General features: G+C 35.2%; 1 protein-coding gene across 2 annotated transcripts; it reads right to left on the reverse strand.

Moving 5' to 3' along the window:
- Nucleotides 1-1,809: 1,809 nt before the first annotated feature.
- LOC105704280 (membrane metallo-endopeptidase-like 1) lies at nucleotides 1,810-10,098 on the reverse strand. 2 transcript variants are annotated; one of them, XM_023433751.1, is made up of 18 exons: nucleotides 9,971-10,098; nucleotides 9,797-9,903; nucleotides 8,558-8,719; nucleotides 8,394-8,477; nucleotides 7,899-8,107; nucleotides 7,488-7,691; nucleotides 7,282-7,392; nucleotides 5,562-5,703; nucleotides 5,369-5,486; nucleotides 5,118-5,208; nucleotides 4,763-4,939; nucleotides 4,574-4,686; nucleotides 4,323-4,381; nucleotides 4,207-4,258; nucleotides 3,891-3,958; nucleotides 3,386-3,531; nucleotides 3,127-3,294; nucleotides 1,810-2,015 (listed from the first exon to the last, which is right to left on the reverse strand). In XM_023433751.1, exons 1-18 carry the CDS (start codon nucleotides 10,030-10,032, stop codon nucleotides 1,833-1,835), a joined length of 2,256 nt encoding a protein of 751 aa, XP_023289519.1. In that variant the 5' UTR covers nucleotides 10,033-10,098; the 3' UTR covers nucleotides 1,810-1,832. The 2 variants fall into 2 exon arrangements, with proteins under 2 accessions (XP_023289519.1, XP_023289518.1); XM_023433750.1 differs by having other exon boundaries at nucleotides 7,899-8,110.
- Between the last annotated feature and the right edge of the window lie 1,830 nt (nucleotides 10,099-11,928).

The following is an 11,928-nucleotide window of genomic DNA, read 5'->3' on the forward strand; positions in this document are numbered from 1 at the left end:
CCCCTAAAAGTGTTTATCCGCCGATAAAAAAAAACACGAGTCCCTTAGATTTTAGTCCTCTATAACATATTTAAAAATGAACAAAATCGGAGGGGGACACCTCAGGTACCTTCCTTGTTAGTCTCTTTCTTAATTACTTAAAATAAAATGTTAGGTAGGGACCTAACAGCGCTCCCGGATTGCCCCGGTACACGCTATTTGAGCCGTTTATTTTGAAAGTGGCCTAAGTTCAGTTGTCAATTATTTTCGATTGCCCGTAGTTACATGTACAACTTGAAGTTATCTATCAATAAAGCATTTGAGGTTAATTATATTCCGAGTAAATACGATAATTTTGGACACAAGTTTTCAGAGTTAGTTCAATAATTAAAACCATCATTTTGAAAGTGGCCTAAGTCCAAGCTATATGTACGTTCTAAATTTGGGTATTCACAATTTTCATAACGATAATGTTCATATGTACGTTTCGGATGAAACTATTGCATCAAGAGGTGCTCAAGAAATAGCTTCATGCATCCTAAAACATGTTAAAAATTTAAGAAGTGAAAGACACATTATAGCTTACAGTGACATGTGTGCAGGACAAAATAGAAACGTTAAAGTAGCTTTAATATGGCTAATAATTCTCCAAACTGTTGAATTTAATGTGGAAATCATGGATCATAAATTTTTAATATCGGGATATTCCTTTTTACCAAATGATAGAGATTTTGGCGTGGGAGAAACGTCATTAAAAAAAAATAATTTACAGATTGTCCCCAAGATGATTATAATATTATCAAAAATTGCCGGAGAGGCAATAACTTTATTCCAAATGAAATGAAACGAGAGGATTTTGTATCAACAAAATTATTAGAAGACGCAACTTTTAAAAGGGTAAAGAATTCTAACGGAGAATCGATAAACTGGTTAAAAATATGTTGGATGCGTTTTGTCAGAAATGAACCATATACAATTTTCTATAAGACATCAATAAATGGGAATGAAAATTTTTAAATCCTGAATATATTACCACGTATATAAGACCAAGAATATAAGACCAAGAAAGTTCGAAACTATTGTATTGACACCACTTTATAAGAATATAAGACAAATTACAACAGCGAAATTCAAGGACATAATGGACCTACTGCGATATATACCACCGGAACGTCGTGACTTCTTCAAATCCCTTTCACGTACACAAAATGTTGATGAGCAGTAAATTGTTTTGTAATTTATGTAGTTAAAAAATGTTCTGAATTGCATAAATATTGTTTTTGAAGTGTAAAGATATATAAAATAAATTGAGAATTGTTTTTTTCAATTTAAAGCATTTTAAACTATGTCGAATGGACTCGGGCTCTTTCAAATTTTATAACGAATCTGGTTGTTAATTTTGAAAGTGGCTTAACTCCACATTCATGGTAAGAAAACGCATATTATTCACTTAATAATTGCCATTATTTTAATAGGAACTGTACATTTAATTCCTTTAGTATGACTCATTGGTATCCTGTACGTATATTTTTAATTGCATTGAACCCCAAACCCTTAAATATCTCAATTTAAGTATAAATGGATTTAGGCCACTTTCAAACAAACGTTTCATTTTATCCTCACATAGAAAATTATATTGACGTATTTATAATATGTAACAATATATTTCACCTTTTATTTCGATACTAATAATTGGGATAAATTAATATACCCGAAAAAATCATTAACACTGTATATATAAAAGAATAAGTTTTTCAGTTTTCGACACGCTCCAAATTTTTGTCATGAATAAATGAAAAAAGGGCATAAATAAACACACTTTAAACTGTATGGCATAACTTCTAACGATTTATTTAACTCCACAAGACACATTTCGTCTCAGGATTCAACCGACTTCCTTTTCGACATTTAAAAGCTTTGCTAAATTCCTCCATATTCGAAACTGCTCCACGAACTCTCAATCGTGGACGACTATGTACTTCTGGGAATTGTATGAGATAAGCCAAATATTGCGGTGTAATATATGCGCACCTTACCTGTTAATATAAAATAATAATATATGAAAACCACAGAAACATACAATTTCGTTTCGTGTCCACATTTAAGCGCTTGCATATATGTATTTGGCACGAAACTCTACCGAGTTTCTTAAAAATGGCGCATGTTAATTGTTAAGGTGAAATAATTACGTATAAAAACTACAGAAATAAACAAAAATGGCGCCTTACTTGTTAAAATGAAATAGTGATACATCAAAAATATTCAATATATAGTCTCTAGTGGCACAGAATAATTTATAAATATTTTTTTTCCTAATCTTAGCTAAATATCTTAAGCGTCACACTTTTCAAGACGTCTTGTAAATTTCATTTGAAGATACCTAACATATTTGATATGAATAATATTCTAAAGTAAATGTTTCACAAACATTCCAAATGTCTGTTAAACTTTTGAAAAATGTAGACATTCGTTAAATATATAGAAAATATAAGACAAATATTTCGCGCTACTAGGGTTTAAGGTGAAGTGAAACACGTCGAGGAACTTGAGCGACGTCGATAAAGAAGATTTTTCTAAATGCCTACGTTGCCGACGTTCGTTTTTATATTGACAGCTGTGTTGAATTATATTGGGTATTGTACCAAATGGCATATTTCACCTGTCGGTTTCGTACAATAAACATCAAGAAATCGAAGTGAAACTCCAGAAATCCTCTGGATTCGTGCTTTCTGGGGCCCTAATTGACTGCAGAGGGACTCCCTGCGCCATCTGTGATTTCCAGGTCAACTAAATTTTCACTCCGAGACCTCGTATTCCCCGTCGTTTTAGCATAGAAGCGCATACAACACTTTTTTTGCCTTTATCCCGTTCAAATGCGAGTTTATCGATTACCAGAGTGTTCTAAATAGTCGCAAAATTGTCCTGACCCTTTCAATTCTCATATCAGAGCCTTCGATAATTGTATATTGATCGAAATATGAGAGCTCGACGCCATTTTGGTTCTGNAGTGACGTGTCAATGTTTCGGACAGTTTGGGTTAATACCCTTTAAAAAAAAGTGTTGTATTCGAATCGACTGATTTGAGAGGGGTTTCACTTCACCTTAATTTGTTCCTGTTTCTCTAATTAATAATTGCAATTTACTAACGCTTGCAAATGACAGGAAGAACAGCTGCTCGCTGGAGAATTGTTGAAGTCCAATTAGCGATTTGTAACCCTTTCCTCGATTTTTCGGCAGTTTCTGAAAAGCTGCAAAAGCTGCTTGAAGTCCAGCAGTGTCCGCCATGTTTTCCGAACATGTCGAGTTTCCGTTTGCCTGAAAAAAAGAATTTCCCGGCAGCTAGAGAAGAAAATGAAGAAAAAATGGGGACGCGCTTTGAAAATTAAATTAAATAATGGAGACGCACGTATGCTTCTTGACCAATATTTGCTAATTCTATGTGCTGATATCCATTGAATTGATCAATGAAACATTGAGCTTTAGAGTTGAAAACTCTAACAGCTTCCGGGGACCATGTTTGCTCCTCTTTGCCCAAATAGTTGAAACGAATTCCTGAAGTAATTGTCAAAACATATATTTACAGTGTTAAAAATATTCATAAAATTCAAAATTCACTTTTGGTACACAATGTTGTAGTAAAATAATAAAATTCACATCTCAGAACTGAATTGTTATACATTTATAATAAACTTCAGAATAAACTTGTAATTTTCTAACATCGTATTAGAAGTTTGTGAAATTTTGTAGATAAATCAGTACACTTATGTATTGTATTAAATGTCGTTTGGAAATGTTATAAAATCAGTAAAAATCAGTGAATAAAACTTCCAACGAGAACTTTGTACAATTTCAATATATGTTTTTTTAACAGTGTATCAGATTTAAATTAAAAATCACGTTAAAAGTCGCACCTTTTGTGTCAAAAGCATGAGATATCTCATGGCCGATCGCAGAACCAATCGCCCCATATTGCATAGATCTGAAAATTATAAAACTTTATTAACAGTACTTGAAACGTACTCTTAAACATATTCACAAAACTCATTACACTTTCGGTACATAAAGTTGTTTTAAAATGATACATTTAAAGTCTTTAAGAGTGAATTAGTTCCCGTCCATTGTGGATTTCTAAATAAATTTGCGATAATTAATATAATCTACAAGATTTCAGTTTTTTATTCTTTAACAGTGTTTTTTAATTATTGCATTGTTTATTTAACCACTTACTCGGGCATATCAGGCAGGAAGTATGGCCAGTCGAATACTCCCGCTAAAATAGCTGAAAAGTAAATAGCACGTTAATTTACAGCTGATAAGGATAATGAAAATAAATATCTACTTACATATCATATTTAAGGTATGTCGGTAAAAAGCATTTACAGCAAGTGGGTCTCCCATAAACCTAAAAACATTTAGTTTTCAGAGCCTTGGCGTAAATAGAAAATTAAACAAATTCCATGGTGCTAATTTCAATATACAATAATGTGGTGCATTGCAATTTAATTAAATTTAATTTAATGTGAAGGTCCAGTCGCACGTTATAAAAATATTTCTCGATTCCTCGTGCATTTAAACATTTCATTTCCATACTTACACACTTTCTAATGTATATTTTTCAACCGGTTTTGTTAATTCTGTAACTCTTTGCATAGTGAGTGTAGTTTTATAGTTGAGTACATTTACCATGTACGTAGAAGTAACAGGAAGCTGTCCGAACATAATAATAAATAATTAAATTCGCTAACAAGTTGAAGTATGAAATTAAAATTATGAACATTCGTACCCGTTCATACAATTTGTTAATATATACAGAGTCCTTTCCCCGACCCAAATGAGCAATGAAACCTTTTATAAATCTCAGTTTTTTAATTGCTGCATTTTTTTCCGCCGTATTCAACCAACGTGTATTAGAAATTTGTGTTTCCACGCTGCCCTTTATTTCTGTAAATATTGTCCTCACCTAGAATCGGATTTAAATAATCAGTCTAAAAATTGATACACACGTAATAATAAATATTAGTAAATTATAATTCATTATAATCTGTGAAATTAAATCGCGTTCATTAAACACAATTCGATTAAATCTGTACACATCGATTTGCAGAGGCAACCATTTTTTTACAATATAAAACACTTGCTTTTTCAATGGAATCATCAGAAACAAATTTGGTCAGGTATTGATAAATTATCGCCTCTTTAAATGGGTTTTTTCTAATACAGTCTTTCCACCTGAAACCGAAATTTACGCGAGTGTAATTATTCGCTGTAATTTTCTGCGATTATTACAACAATTTCTTGTAATTCACAACGATTGTAATAATTTATTGTAATTTACTGCGATTATTATAACAGTCCTTTGTAATTTACAGTCTCATATCTGAAGTCTCACCTTGGCTTGAGACTGCTGGTTTGTAAAAGCTCTTTCTTAATTCCATAATCAAGTTGCCTCATATTCTCATTACTATACTTGAAAGTTTTGTATATAAACCTCCAGTGAACGTAATTTACTGTAAACAAATAGATTTATATTTCCGGTACAACTTATTAATATAACCTTAATAACATAATTACTGATTTATTACTTAGGGTTCTTTTTGGGGTATTATTCAGTATGGCACCCAATTTTGCGAAATACTCAAGAGGACTGATAAGAATTTTTTCCCTTTCGGTCACCTGCATATTTGATGTTCTCAACAAATTGTTGACAACATCCAACCAATTGATCTGAAGAAAGATATATGAACATTTTATTTTCATGGATTTTGAAGTTATCTATAAAAATATATACAAAGTATATATTGGGTTGTTCGGAAAGTAATTTCGTTGTTTCCCAACAGAGCACTTAATTTTTTTTTTCACAGCCAACTTCACACTTAAGCCGCATGATCATTATATATTTTGACAGCTGCTCTAGCAAGGCTTGCTTGTGAAAAAGTTTGATTGTTTCTACACAGTAGTTTTTGGTTGGTACCCTTTCAAATATGGAAAGTGAAAAGCGGCATTTTCGGCATATTTTACTTTTTTACTATCGAAAAGGTAAAAATGCTGTTCACGTAAGAAAAAAATTATCCGATGTGTATGGAGAAGATGTATCGACGGAACGCCAGGGTCAAAATTGGTTTGCAAAATTTCGATCCGGCAATTTTGATATCGAAGATGCCCCACGTTCTGGAAGGCCACTTAAAGCTGATGAAAACACGATAAAGGCATTAATTGATGCAAACCGGCGAATAACAACTCGGGAAATCGCTGAGAGATTAAATTTATCGAATTCGACCGTTCGTGATCATTTGAAACGCCTAGGTTTAATCTCAAAGCTCGACATATGGATTCCTCGTGTTCTTACGGAAAGAAATTTGTGTCATCGCATTGACGTCTGTGATTTGCTTCTCAAACGTGAAGAAAATGATCCATTTTTGAAGCGCATCATCCCTGGGGACGAGAAACGGGTTGTCTACGATAATGTTACCCGCAAGAGATCATGGAATAAAAAAGATGAACCGGCTCAAAGAACTTCGGAAGCCGAAATTCATCAAAAAAAGGTGATGGTATCTGTTTGGCGGGATTTCAAAGGAATCGTTTTTTTTTGAGATTCTACCGAACATCATAACGATCAATTCTGAAGTGTACTGTCCCCAGCTGGACAAATTGAATGATTCACTTAAACGGAAGAGACCAGCATTGATCGATAGAAAAGGTGTAGGGTTTTGCCAAGATAATGCGAGACCTCATACAAGTTTCTTAACTCGCCAAAAGCTTCTACAGCTTGAATGGGATATCCTGCCACACCCACCATATTCTCCAGATCTGGCATCTTCTGATTATCACTTGTTCCGGTCTCTACAAAATTGTTTAGACGGTAAAACCTTTACTTCAAATGAGGAGGTCAAAAATCACCTGGATCAGTTTTTTGACAGGAAAAACCAAACATTTTATGAGCGTGGAATCATGCTCCTGCCAGAAACATGGCAAAAGGTATTGGACCAGAATGGACAATATATAATTCAATAAAATATTTATTCGCTATAAAAAAATCGTCTCATTTTCATAAAAAAAACGAAATTACTTTCCGAACAACCCAATACATGTAGGTAATTACAAAAGTGGTCTGAATAAACAATCTAAAGAAAAATTATTTACGTGTAAATTACAATAATAAGAATTTCTTTAATGCAGGAAAAAATTACTTAGACTAGTTTTATAATTACAGGCACATGTATAATTTCAAATCGGAATATAATATGTATGTTTCATGTCGCTTAATGTATTTGGCTTGAAACTCTACCGAGTTTCTTTACTTACCGTAGACTGTTCCGACAGAGTTACTCGCTGATTGTAAAAATTCTGAAGTCCGAATATTGTTGACGATGAAATTTGTATTTCCCTTCGATTTTGCGGCCCAACGAGGCCAGCCTAGAATAAAAATTGTAAATGTTAAAAGAGATCATAGGATATTATAAATGTTGGAAGATAATAAATGTTAAACAAGGGAAAAATTTGCATCTTACATCAAGGAGAGAAAGCTCGAGTCTAATCAGAGCTTTTGCATCCATCATAATTGCATCATAATCAGTAATTTCAGATGAGTTTAGACCGACATGTTTAAACAATGTAACAATTGTTGTCATATATTGCAACATGCCTGTGTGATTGTTTTCATTTACCAAGTTCATTAGGATTCTCAAAGGAAACGTTAATTGCGGCCGACCTACCTGTTGATTAAATATTATCAGGAAACTCGGTAGAGTTTCCGCCAAATATACACACTTGCATACGTACATATACATGTGTACGCGTTACAAGTTAATACAAAAGTAATATAAATTAAATATCGAGGTTAGATTGAAATATCTAAGTAGTGAAATTTTTACAGGAAACAAAATGTCTGAATATTGCCTTGGATAATTTTTATTGTTTACCGACAATATCGTGACGTTCTTATCGAGTGGATTTGGCACGATTGTGAAGTGAAAGAACGTCGATCGTCCAGTAAGTTGTGTATAATAATTGTCAATAATTTGCCAAGATGGTCCATTGGGATTCCATTGATTTGCCATCATCGCCATCGGCCAACCACCAAACTTTCTAATAATATTCGCCAATACTACAATTCCTTCACGGTCGTCATCTCCTCCATGAAAAACAGAAAATCTTCAATTAATTTTTAGGCTAATTCATTATTTAACGGTACAATTTCTTCCGAGGATTATATATATATACATTTTTATGGGATTACGTATTTACTTATCACCCCGTACATCGCTCTGCATATTAAAAATGTGAATAATCAGGTAATAAATAAAAAAAAAAATGCAGTTCTTGTAAAATGTAAAGTGTCGCATGTGGATAAATTTTTAATCAAATATATGAAATATAAACATAATACAATTTCGCTAAAAGAAGAAATATCTCACCAATATTTAGGCAAACTTGGTGCCATTTTTTTGCCTTTTGTACAGATTCAATATCGTTCGAATTAATGGTCTCCTCCAAAATGGCTGAAATTCCATTCAGAATTTTTATTCAATTTACTTGCGTCTCGACAAGTTCTTTATTCTTTCATTTCTTTATTCTTTACCCTTCTTGCGATCTTCATTTTTTTTCGTAAGCACATCTATCTCGCTGTGATACCCTTTATTCAAAGGAATTGTATGGTAATTGATCCAATGTCCGCAAGAAAATTGATAAAAATCATAGCACGGATCGGCACTCGTGTCCATGTTCTTCAAAATGTTACTAGCTAAAGGATAAACAAATTGAATAAACATATAATAAATGTAGAAGACTGTTAACACTAGATTGCCGGAACGAGCCAATTTGACTCATTTACGATTTTATTGCTGTATATATAGAAAAACTTAAATAATTTATTTTTAAAACATATNGAGAGGGAAAGCATGCCTAATTAATAACCAGTTTAAGCTTAGAATTTTTGTTGCAGCCTAATTTAGCGATCCGCGGGAACTCTTCCCAATTTCCTGTAAGGGATCATCCATTTGTTTTTTTTGGAGTTCCCGGGCGTACTCTCGAGCACTCGCAAATGTTCGGAATGAATATTTGGCGAGGTGATCGAGAGCTCGCCAAATTTCTGTATCGCGTAGCGAGGCTCCAGTCGCTAGGCTGGAGTGTCAACATCGGCGACCTCTCGGAGGTCGCGCTCGTGCGCGCGCTACCGCTCGTCGCCCCGATCGGGAAGAAAGAAGCCGACGAGGAAGCCTCAGCGGCCAAGAGCATCAGGACCGAGCTCATCAGCCGCGGTGCCACGGCCCATTCGTCGGATCCATCCGGGGGGCAAATCGGCCCTGCTACACCCCCTTGTAATAGTACGGATTAGGCCGTGCAATATGCACCGTCTATTCCACACTGTCGTGACATTTTGATGTTTGAGTCAAATTGACTGATTTCAGGCAAAATAGGTATATACCCAACATCCGGCAATCTAGTGTTAAAGATTATTACCAGCGCCAAAAGTGGGAAAAATAAACCGGAACCAGAACAAGGAAGATTATCGTTAAGGGACGAGGAAGTTTAATTTTACTTTTTATCCATTACTTTTATACATTATTTCACAACTTTTATACATTAATTATTAAGTTAGTAATAATTAAATTGTTGCTTACCAACATTTCTGCAGACCTCTGTGCTGCAAATTTCCGAAGTTTCCGATGTGCTAGGAATTGGCTTTGGCGTTTGTGTCTTGACTTCTTGTAACTCACCAATATTTAGGCAAACTTGGTGCCATTTTTTTGCCTTTTGTACAGATTCAATATCGTTCGAATTAATGGTCTCCTCCAAAATGGCTGAAATTCCATNTTACCAACATTTCTGCAGACCTCTGTGCTGCAAATTTCCGAAGTTTCCGATGTGCTAGGAATTGGCTTTGGCGTTTGTGTCTTGACTTCTTGTAAAATTGTCAGGAACACACTTGTAAAATGAAATACGCAAGTTTAAAAAATATCCTAGTCGCAATTCTGAACAACTATGTCCTTACATTGTTAAATAGAGGATAACGTTCCTAGATTTAAGCATACAAATTTGGTTACTAAATTCCATCGCGCTTCGATTCGTTTTTAAAAAATCGAAACTGGAAGCGAAAAATGCATTCCATGTAATTTTGTATCCGCGTTCTATTTCCTACCGGAAGAAATAGCTATACAACGTAATGAGTGAAGATAAAATTCGATCGTGACCGAATATTAACACGACGTTTTACTTTACCGCAGTTAAAAAGTGATAACAAATTAATAACTGGACGTTCTACAGATTGCGGCATTTTAAAACGTCTCTGCATTACTGATTTCACTGTCAATAGTTATTATTAACAATTACGGAAATACCATTCATCGAATTTTTTCGAATTTCGAACCGCCAAGCCTTAGACGTATGATACATGGATTGCTTATTGGGTGCCACTCGTAGAACGGTGAGAGAACGAGAACAGTAGCGGGATTCTGTACATCATATTCGCTAGCTATCGATGTCAATAGCGCAGCTTAAGGTGAAGTGAAACATCCTTCAAATCAGTCGATTCGAATACAACACTTTTTTTTAAGGGTATTAGACCAAACTGTCCGAAACTTTGACACGTCACTCCTGATCGTCTAAGAATTGTCCTGACACATTGAAAATTTGGATTTTTCAAAAGAATCTTTTAACTCAGTCCAGACCAGAACCAAAATGGCGTCGAGCTCTGATATTTCGATCGATATACAATTATCGAAGGCTCTGATATGAGAATCGAAAGGGTCAGGACAATTTTACGACAATTTAGAACACGCTGGTAAGCGATAAACTCGCATTTGAACGGGATAAAGGCAAAAAAAAGTGTTGTATACGCTTCTTTGCTAAAACGATGGTAATACGAGGTCTCGGAGTGAAAATTTAATTGACCTGTAAATCACAGATGGCGCGGGGGGTCCCTCCGCAGTCAATTAGGGCCCCAGAAAGTATTATATACCATTTAATACTTGCCTTCAAAATACTTCAACAGCTTTAAAATTATTAAACAAGCATATGTCTAATATAGGGTGCGGGGGACCAGGTTCATCCTCCGATGGACCTGCTTCCCCGTAACGTGAGGGAGCATCGAGCCCACCACGTTGCAGTACTTACACGTTAACATTTAATACTTGCCTTCAAAATACTTCAACAGCTTTAAAATTATTAAACAAGCAAAATCGAAAACTTAACCAAAATTTAGGATATAAAATAAAACACTTGTGAAAAAGAACAAAAATTATGACACCAAAATTATTTAAATTGGTCCAAAGAAAATTAAAAACGGCAGCAGACTTTGCATATTATGGAAATCACTTATTTCTTAGAAAATAATTATTTCCCCTCAATAGCATTCACAACAGAAGACGAAACGAAGTTAAAACATCAACTACAGAACATAGTTTTATCATATATAATACGTTACCTTTCTAGGTATGTATCGTGACGTGGTATATTTTGCCACCCCACGGCGACCCCAAATTTCTGCCGACATCTTTTTTTTTGCATTCTTTAGTTGCAGGGTCCGAGGTCCGACGGTCACCGACCCGAGGGAGAGGGAAAGCATGCCTAATTAATAACCAGTTTAAGCTTAGAATTTTTGTTGCAGCCTAATTTAGCGATCCGCGGGAACTCTTCCCAATTTCCTGTAAGGGATCATCCATTTGTTTTTTTTGGAGTTCCCGGGCGTACTCTCGAGCACTCGCAAATGTTCGGAATGAATATTTGGCGAGGTGATCGAGAGCTCGCCAAATTTCTGTATCGCGTAGCGAGGCTCCAGTCGCTAGGCTGGAGTGTCAACATCGGCGACCTCTCGGAGGTCGCGCTCGTGCGCGCGCTACCGCTCGTCGCCCCGATCGGGAAGAAAGAAGCCGACGAGGAAGCCTCAGCGGCCAAGAGCATCAGGACCGAGCTCATCAGCCGCGGTGCCACGGCCCATTCGTCGGATCCATC

This window comes from Orussus abietinus, unplaced genomic scaffold (genome assembly GCF_000612105.2).
Source record: "Orussus abietinus isolate OABI.00-Male unplaced genomic scaffold, Oabi_2.0 scaffold1085, whole genome shotgun sequence".
In the NCBI taxonomy this organism is placed as follows: Eukaryota; Metazoa; Arthropoda; class Insecta; order Hymenoptera; family Orussidae; genus Orussus; species Orussus abietinus.

What these genes read in the sequence shown, in the direction of transcription:
- LOC105704280 (XM_023433750.1), bottom strand. Translation starts at nt 10,032, where the DNA reads ATGGAATTTAGTAACCAAATTTGTATGCTTAAATCTAGGAACGTTATC. An exon ending in AGAACGTCACGATATTGTCG is followed by an intron (nt 7,692 to 7,898) that starts GTAAACAATAAA and finishes TTTAATCAACAG; the next exon opens with GTAGGTCGGCCGCAATTAAC. An exon ending in TCTTCCTGTCATTTGCAAGC is followed by an intron (nt 2,016 to 3,126) that starts GTTAGTAAATTG and finishes TTATATTAACAG; the next exon opens with GTAAGGTGCGCATATATTAC.